The sequence below is a fragment of the Sturnira hondurensis genome, unplaced genomic scaffold, assembly GCF_014824575.4.
Source record: "Sturnira hondurensis isolate 20B ecotype Veracruz unplaced genomic scaffold, ASM1482457v3 Scaffold0007208, whole genome shotgun sequence".
Lineage (NCBI taxonomy): Eukaryota > Metazoa > Chordata > Mammalia > Chiroptera > Phyllostomidae > Sturnira > Sturnira hondurensis.
This window is the reverse complement of record NW_028079839.1, coordinates 5,912,692-5,921,865: the sequence shown is the minus strand read 5'-3', so window position 1 is coordinate 5,921,865 and position 9,174 is coordinate 5,912,692. Positions and strand designations below refer to the sequence as shown.

General features: G+C 54.2%; 1 protein-coding gene across 3 annotated transcripts; it reads left to right on the top strand.

Moving 5' to 3' along the window:
• The first annotated feature begins 312 nt into the window (after positions 1-312).
• SYCE1 (synaptonemal complex central element protein 1) lies at positions 313-7,536 on the top strand. Of its 3 annotated transcripts, none has more exons than XM_037051276.1 (13): positions 313-432; positions 2,624-2,686; positions 3,200-3,259; positions 3,583-3,657; positions 4,237-4,284; positions 4,536-4,590; positions 5,261-5,350; positions 5,585-5,648; positions 6,463-6,529; positions 6,598-6,721; positions 6,800-6,910; positions 7,040-7,127; positions 7,374-7,536. In XM_037051276.1, the coding sequence occupies exons 1-13, from the start codon at positions 363-365 to the stop codon at positions 7,401-7,403; spliced, it is 945 nt and encodes a 314-aa protein (XP_036907171.1). In that variant the 5' UTR covers positions 313-362; the 3' UTR covers positions 7,404-7,536. The 3 variants fall into 3 exon arrangements, with proteins under 3 accessions (XP_036907171.1, XP_036907173.1, XP_036907174.1); XM_037051278.1 differs by lacking the exon at positions 313-432 and adding an exon at positions 487-594; XM_037051279.1 differs by lacking the exon at positions 313-432 and adding an exon at positions 1,403-2,277.
• The last annotated feature ends 1,638 nt before the right edge of the window (positions 7,537-9,174 follow it).

The following is a 9,174-nucleotide window of genomic DNA, read 5'->3' as shown; positions in this document are numbered from 1 at the left end:
GCGGTAAGAGGCGCCGCAGACAAAGGCCAAAGCTCCGCACCCGGCTGGACCGCCCAAGAGCACGTGCTGCAGCGCCAGCGACGCCCGAAACACTCGCCCTGGAGAGCCCTCTACACATGCGCAGATCACAGACTCCTGCTATTCGCCAGTCGGACCCCCGCCCGCCGGAAGTCTGCACACAGCCCTCCCCTGTTCCAGGAGCTTTAGGGACGCTCACCAGTGCGGCCCCTGGGCGGGGGAGGGGGGGGGGGATGGCGGACGGGGCACACTGCGCAGGCGTGCTCCAAACGCCCCGCCCACGCGCGGGCTCTTCCGCGTCCCCGACGAGGCACCGGCGGCCGGGCGCCCGGGACTAAGAGGAGATGGCGGCGCAGCCCGGGCCTTCCAGGGCGGAGCCCCCGGGATCCGCGGGTCGGGCTGGGGAGGCCGAAGGTACTGCCGGGCGGCGCGGGCGGACGCGGGCGGCCTCCCCCTCAGAACCGGGCGGACGGTTTGCGTCGAAGGCTGCGCTCCGCGCGATGGGGGCGGCACCGGAGGAGGACGTCTGACCGGTGGGCCGCAGGGAGGGGAGTGGGTCCTGCGGGGAGGGCATAAGTGAGGGGCTTGTTCGTCTGGCTTGGGGTTCTGCGGCGCCGTGGGGTTACGACGGGGCCGGAACGGCCCCTCGGGGGTCAGAGGTCAGCGTGCGGCGCCAACGGCCGGCCGTCGCGTCCGCCCCGGGGCTCCACCGAGGGAGGGCGAAGGGCGTCCCGGCGCTGTCGGTTCTGGCTTTGCAACTTTTAAGTGCATTTGAAAGTATTTCAAAGTCACAGCAGGGGCTCAGCCCGCCCCTCCGGGGCTTCACCGCTTCCCCGCGGGTCCCTCCGGCGACGCGCACTGGGGGTGGGGACCGGACTGCCAGGCCGAGGGCCGCGTTTGCGCCCCGGGGGAACGGGCCGACGCTTAGATCTGCGACCGCGGGTGACGCGCGCGCGGCCCTGAGCGGGTGACGGAGGGCGGCGGCGTCCTCAGACGGTGGCCGCGGCGGGCTCGCGTGGCGGTCTCAACCTTCGTGATGGTTGAGGCCCTGAGTCGTTTCGACCATCCCCTGGCCATTTGTGTGGTTTTTGGTTAACTTCCCCGCTCTCCTGCAGAAAGGATGGTTTAGCTTCTCCAAATTGAGTAGTTGCTTGGTGGGTTGATTTTTAAAAACTTTAAAAAAATATTTTATTTATTTCTAGAGAGGGGAAGGGAGGGAGAAAGGCAGAGAAACATCCGTGTGCGGTCGCCTCTCGCGCCCCCTACTGGGGACCTGACCCGCAACCCAGGCCTGTGCCCCAACTGGGAATTGAACCGACGACCACCCAAGCCGCTGAGCCTCACCAGCCAGGGCTACAACTTTGTACTATGAAAAATTTAAACATATACAAAGGTCGAAGACACCTGTAATTACCCCACAAATCTGTCTTTCAGTTTCAGAGATGATCAGATTTGCTCTTTGACCTTACCCACTCCACTCGTTCACTCAAAGCATTCCAGGCATCAAAGCACATAATCCGCAAATATTTCCATGTGTGTCTCTACAAGTTATCTACAGGGCCAGTACTCTCCAGAAAATTAAACACAGTGCCATTAGCTACATAATTCCGTTGTTTCACCAGGTGACAGGTCAGTTTTCAAGTTTCCCTGATTGTGTCCTCGGTAGTTTCAAAAGTGCATCTCTTTGAATCAAGATCGATGTGTGGTCCGTCCATTTTTCCTGAGATTGGTTAACATGTCTCTTTAATAATCTCTTCAAGTCTGTAAGGGTCTCCCATTTCCCCAAAATTTATTGTTAAAGAAGTGGGGCTGCTTTTCCTGCGGAGCTTCCCAGTCTGAATGCTGCCCAGTTCATACCCATGAGCAATATAACGTGTTCTTCTGTGACTGTTTCCTCTGAGTTGGTATTTAGATTGAGAGGCTTAGTAAGTATGTGTCATTTTTGGTCAAGAGCCCTATATGAGCACATCAAGTGTCTCATAAAGTCTGGTTACCTTTATTGTGATGATAATGCCCTTAGTAATAGATCTGCTTCACCAGGGGGTACAAGAATAAATGCCTATATTGATTACAAGCAAATCAATATGAAGTATTTTACTGGGGAGCTTCAGAATAATGATTGCTATACATAGAGGAGCTATTTGTATTTATATGTTCTTAAGGGAGACATCTTACTAAATTGTCTTACTGTTCCTCGTGGGCTTTTAAAAATAAGATTCTCTAGTGCTTTCCAGTTGATTGTGCTGTCTGCCAGTTACCGTGAGTTCTGATTCCTTGGTTCCAGCTTTTCACGTCCCTCCTTTCTTTTCTTTCATTGTTACATCAGGAGTTTGACCAAACTTTGAACAGTATCAGCGGTGAGGGTGCATCCTGTCCTGCACCCTGAGTTTTATTAAGGGGATATCTGTGGCATTTCACCCCTTAAGAAAAGCTGACCCTGAAGAGACTGTTTATCTCTCGTGCAATGTCCACCTCAGAACAAGGAGCAGGGGCACTACTCTGGCTGGAGACCTGCCATTGGCCCACCTCAGCCCAAGGCTCTCAGACCCTTCCTCAAGTCTCTCTCTCTTACAGGATTCTGAGACATCCCGTTTTATCTCCACAGGGACGGCTGAGTCCTCACAGAAAATTGAAGACTTGATGGAAATGGTGAAGAAGTTGCAGAAAGGTCACATGTCTTCTTTGTAACTCTGGCTCAGACAGAAATGAACTCGTTTCCAGATCCCTCGGTTCACTGCCTTGGGAAATGGACTCATTCACTCTTACTTTTAAAACTTAAATTCTTTAAATAAAAATATGGACCCATGATCCAAAATTAAAATATAAGCAGATAGCAAGCAAAACACTTTCTCAAAATGCAGTTGCAGCCCCCTTGCTGACCACCCATTTGATTTCCACTGCATCCAGTTAAACCCACGTCTTCACCTCAGCTTCCCTGCCCTCCACACCCCCCACTCCCCCACTGCCACCTGTACCTCCCAGCCAGGTTGCCACCATGTCCCACTCCTTCCATCTTTAATCCCTTTCCCTCTATTTCTCCTGACTGCGGTAACCACAGCCTGAGTCAGTGTCTTAGTGTACCTGTTCCTTGTCTCCCCTACCTGCAGTGAGAGCCCCCGCGGGGCTCCCACCTGCCCCTGCCTGCCCTGCAGTCTTCACTCGGCCTTCTTTTCTTCTGCAGTGGGAAGCCTAGAGCCCCGGGTTGAGGTCCTGATTAACCGGATTAATGAGGTTCAGCAAGGTGAGCTCAGGAACCTTGGTTCGTAAGCCAGGGATAGCCATGTGAGTTGCAGGACCCCTTGTCTAGAAATTAATGTTTCACAACAAAACCAGCAGGGTGTTGAACCAAGCAGATCCCAAAGCAGTCGTTACAGTCGTGTGCCCATTGACCTGGGCCTGCTGCCAGCACAGCCTGACAGGAAGGCCTCTGGAAACCTTATTTTCCTGCTTTGTAATATCTGGGCCCCTCTAAATTTGCTTCAGACAAATGTAAAATGTTACTCTTTGCAAGGAATGGAGCAGCTGGAAGCTGCATTTTTACAATGTCCGTCCTTTTTGGGACAGCGAAAAAGAAAGCCAGCGAGGAGCTGGGAGAGGCCCGGACTGTCTGGGAGGCCCTGCAGAAGGAGCTGGACTCACGTAAGTGCTCCAGGGCTCACTCCAAGGTCCTCAGTGCCAAGCCTCCCTGAACCCAGTATTGCATACACTCAGCCTCTTTGCTGTGGTCAAAGGCCTCTACCCCGTCTCCAACCTCAACTCCTACCATACTTCCACTTCAGGGCCTTTGCTGGGCTCTTCCCTCCTGTTAATATAGGTTCCTGTTGTTTCACATCATCATTCAGCTTTCAGCTCAAATGTTCCGTGGTCAGGGAGAACCCACCCCAATCATCCCATCTAAAGACAGCACCCTGCACCGCCTGATCACGTACCCCCACTGCTGGTGTGTTTCTTCACAGCCCTTACTCGTGTGATGTGTTTACTTTGGCTCTCTGCTCTCTGTAAACACCTCTATTCTGCAGGGTCTTCACAGCCACCCGTTACCAACATCAGGGCCCTTTGGTGCTTACAGGGAGTGTGGAGGGAGTTTGCCTTGAGGTGTTCACATTGGTATTTTGGGGTAGGGCTCTACCAAATTGCCCATGTGACTGTGGGCAAGCCCAGTCCCTCAGGGTGCATTGAGTGGTCCCTGAGGACTGGACTTGTGGCTGTGTTTTCCAGTGAGTGGAGAGAAAGTGCGCCTGAAAGAGACCTTGAGCAAAAAGCAAGGTAATTGCGGCTACGCCATCCCCAGGCTTCTGCCTTTGCTGCCCTTGGGAAGCTCACTGCCTACAGAGCCACTGAAGCCTTTTGAAACTGGAATCAGCTTGCATGCCTCCTGTGGCTCCCATCAGACCTGCAGTCAGTGACAAAGTCCCATCAGGTGTCCATGAGATGCCACGTGATGGGACCCTGTTACCTTTCCACAAACCTGATGTTGTAAGGGGCTCTCTCTGAGCTCCTGATCCCTCTCCCTGCAGAGACCCTCCGGACCCTCCGGCTGCACTGCCAGGAGAAGGAGAGTGAGGCTCAGAGGTGAGAGCTCCGCATGGCTGCGTCCGCCCTGCCCTGCCCTCTGGTAAAGAAAGGAAGGGATGCCTCGCAGCCCACAGCTCTCATTTTGTCCTTCTGTCAGAGGGAGAGGCCACGGGCGTGTCTTCTCACCTCACTCCTACAGTCCTATCACCGTGGTCTCACCGGGATACTCGTTCTTTGGCTACACCACCAATTTAGTCCCTTTAGCTGGTTTTCATTCTATGCCTTTTGCTCTTGCCCATCTGTCCCTTCTTTTAGGGATTGAGCCAACGCTCTGTCCACTCAACCTCTCATCAATCAACCACTATTCTCCCACCCACCCAGCTATTTGTGCGTCCACCTCTCTACCTCCTGAACACTTAACATGGCTTACCTTGCAGCCAGAGGCACCAAGCCCTGGCATGCTAAGACTGGGCCTGTTTGGGGAAGTCAGAGGAGATTAATGTGTGTGTGCTTCTGCACTTGGCCACATTCATGCTGACCTCCCTGATCCTCACAAAGGTATTTCCAAGGGCTGCGTGCTTATGTCCCCCACCTGGAAGTGAAAGGGAAAGACCCCCACCTGGAAGGCTAGAGCAGACCTTGGAAGAGGGAGGGAGCAGCTGCACCCAAGCCACCTCCTGGGGACATTTTGGAGAACACGTCTAAGGGCTGCCTCACCTCTTTGCAGGAAGCAAACCCTGCTGCAGGAGTACAAAGAGCGAATTTCTGTACTGAACTCCGAGATTGAGGAAGAGAAGTGCAAACAGAGGCAGCTGAGGTAAAGCCCCGAGCTTGGGGTGGGGGGCGGGGCTGGAAAGGGTGGTGAGTGTGGGTAATGTCAGGGATGGGGTCAGAAGAACCAGCTGAGCTGCCAGTCAAGGCAGTGAAGGTGCTTCAAGCAGAGCAAGGAACATGGGCAGCACTCCAGGGCTGTGAATGAAAACCCCTGGCCTGGGCCAGGTTGCGAGGAGTTGCACCCCATGACCCCTCATCTGGTGTGGTTGGCCCCCAGATTGGATTTCGAGGAACAGTTAGAAGACTTAATGGGACAGCACAAGGACCTCTGGGAATTTCATGTGAGTTACTCAAAGCCACGTTCCCTGTCTTCCCCCATAGAACCAGTACCAAAATTCGGGGTCATTCTCCAGGCCTCCTTTCTGTTACCTGCCCCACACACTGCTCAAGCAAGCCCTGGTGGCTATACGTGAGAATTTCCTCCAGTCAGAGCCTCAGCCCCCGACTCACTGCCACTTTCCTCCTTGTCACTGGTCCTGCCTGCCCATCCCCACGGCCTTCCCAGGGTCCTTCAGTGGTCAGGATGGATCTTGATGACCCAAGGAGGGGTCATACATCAGGGAGATCCATAGATATGTTTGGGGACACCACAGCACAGCAGTGGAGAAGGTGCAGTGTTTACCACCAAGGGTCCCAGCCTTCAAACCAGAAAATTGGCAGAGAGGGTGAATGTCAGATGGCAGGGCTCAGTGAGGGCCTGCGCACAGGGAAGAGGAGGAGCCACAGTGCTGGGCCAACAGCTGATTGTCTGGAGGAGAGCTCTGTCTTGTCGTGTTGGCTGGCAGCATCGACATTTACTCTAATTATTTATTAGAATAAATAATTGCCCCAGGGCTGCTTTCAAAGCTTAGAAAATTCCTGAACATTAACCTCTTCCGGAACCTCTCCAGCTCAGCCCCATAGGCATCTGGGCAGCAACAGTTCCAGAGGCAGCGGCCAGTGCAGCGGCCCTGAGGCCAGACGGTGCCTGGCATGCTTGATGGGCCAGAGTAATGGGAAGTACAGTGTGCTGAGTGAAGACTAGGTCCAAGTAGGCCTCTCTGAGATGAGTGGGGGAGGCAGGAGTGTGCATGGGCCTCCTTTCTACCTCCTCAGAGGCCAGAGCAACTGGCACGAGAGATTGGCACCCTGGACAGCAGCAAGGAGCAGTTGCTCAAGGAAGGTGAGAATGGGGAGACCCTGGTCAGCCCCAGCCTGCCCCGCCCCGCCCAACTGTCCCTTCTGCTACAGAGAAATTGGTGGAGGCAAAGCTGGAGGACGTGAAGCATCGTCTGTGCTCCCAGTTCGGGGCCAAGGGCTGCTCTGCCATCACTGAGGGGCTCTTCCTCCGCAGCAAGGAGGCAGCAGCTGCTGTGTAAGACGGGGACTGGGTGGGGAGATGGGGCGGAGGGGGAGTGCTGCCGGCACTGATGCCCCCCCACCCCTGCCTCAGACATCTGTTCGAAGAGGAGAACAGAAGGGCCCAGGAGCTCCTAGATAACACTGCCCAGCACCATGAGCAGCTGCAAGAGAAGTGCAGGCAGCTGCAGCAGCAGAAGCAGAGGTGGGCACGGACCCCCTGGCCCCCAGCCTGTAAGGGAAGGGTGGTGGAGGGGGTCTCTGTCTCCTGCCTCTGCCTCCCGGTCTCTACGGGCCTTCTTGTCCCTCCCCCTCTCCACCCCTTTCTATTTAGGCTGAAGGAGGAGCTGGAAAAGCTCGGAGTCCAAGTCACTGTTCAAGCCCAGGACAAGCAAGAGGACATGGGCAGCCTAGGAGAAGCTGTGAGCCCTTGAGTCAAGTGGCAGAAAGCAGGGACAGCTCATGAAAGGAACTGGGGGGGCAGGAAGGCAATGAGGGAGCCTGGGGAGTCCTCAGAGGATGGCCTTCAGGGAAGGGCATTCCCACAGGGCACAGCCACAGCAAAGGTATAGAAGCTGGCAGTGGTGGGGTGGGAAGGCACAGGCCCCAGGAGGGTGTGGCTACAGGGATGCGTGGAGACTTCTGTCTCAGACCCTGACCTCCCGCAGGCCAATCCAAAGCCCCTCAAGAGTCAGTGAGGAGAAATGCTGCCCACTGAGCTGCTCAGAGCCACCCACGGAGCAGGGCCTGATACCTTCCTAAGCAATGAGGCCCCACCCTTCCCTGGAGCTTATGGAATGGGCTTCAGGAAATAAAGGCTCTATTTCTGCACAGCTGCCTCAGCCGAGTCTTTGCTAGGGGCTTGGAGTTGGGCGGCTCAAGACCCCTGACCCCAGAGAGTGGGAGCATCCTTGGCCACACTCTGCTGCTTGGCCTCAGCAGGCACTGAGAAGCCTCCCTAACCTCATATCCTCTGGTCTGCTCATCTCTAGGACCGACTGGTCTGGGTCCCCAGGCAGAGGATGCAGGCCTGAGACCCTTGCACAATAGGCACAGGGGCTATGAGAAGCCTCCCTGTGAGGGTCTCTTGCTCAGGTTTGGAATCCACAGAATCCCAGAAACCCCAGCAGTGAGGACCCAGGTGCTGCAGACAGCCCGTCGGTTGCATGCCCACAGTCACCCCTGACTGGCTGTGAAAAAGAATGTAACTGGAAGCCACGTGTGCATTGTGTTTTCATGGGCACAAAACACATAACTGAGACATTTGTTACAAGAATATAATGTTAGAAAATCTCAGTGTGCTCAAAGCTGGTCACATGGGGCTGTTTGTGCCTCTGAGGCTCGTTTCAGGTCCACCCCTTGCATTGACCCCATTGAGGGCAATGTTGGGAGTCAAGTCTGTGCTCCTGGGTCAGAGTACAGAGAGTTAAGTCTAAGGAGGTTCCCTGTCTTGAAAGGCTCCCACACTCGGGACAGTGGGTTGTAGGGCTGGCAAGAGGCCCTCACAGGCCCCCAGCAGAAGCACACTGGCTCCGTGGAAGAGGAAGAGCACATCTGGGGGACATCCGGAGAGCTCAGGTGTCCAGCCTCAGGTGCAGACTTAATTGTCTAGCTCTTGAGATGGGGTTGGTCACACTGGTGGGGTGTGTGAACTGGCTGTGTCCTGTCACAAGTCTCGTGAAATTAATATGTTCATGCAAATGACACGGGAACATGCTTTTAGAAAACTGCCATGGGCCAAGTCCGCGAGTAGAACTAATTCTGTAGACTTAGTTCACAACAAAAAGTAAATAATTAGCTCAATTGGTGAATAAAAGGCCTTTGACAAATGCAACACCTATTTATGTAAAAAAAACACACCTCAAGCTAGAGATAGAAGGTAACTTTATACTTGGGACATGTGTAAGGCATGTCAGATGTGTTCACACACTCCGCCTACTGGAAGTTCCAGAGGGTGAAGCAGGAAACCAAGAGATGAGTCTACAGATATATTACAGAATGGATGAAGGAATACGAAAGTTGGCTAAATAGAGGTTGGTATTTTAAAAAATCTAATTGATGTGCATATATCAGGTCACAAGACCCCAAATAACAATGCTGAGGTGTCTACAGTTTATTGCAAGAAAATGGCACGGTATCGCAATAGCTTTCAGGTAAGGGCAAGCATCAGATAAGGGTACACCTGTCAGCCAAACACTGCTCACAGCAACTGCTCAGGAGACGCTGGGCACACATGCAGCTTCCCTCTGCGAGGTTTGCAGCCGCACGTCATGTCGGGAACCACCCACGCACGTGTGCACAGGACACCTCAACCAGGGAGCCCTGTTCTTGCTGCAGAACAGCCCTCCCGTGCTCTCACCAAGACCAGGTGAGAACCTGGTCCGTCCTGCGTTTCTCTCTTCTCATTAAACAGCGATAAGATGGTGCGAGTGACACCTGAGCTCAGCGCTCACTAGTGTTCAGCATGGT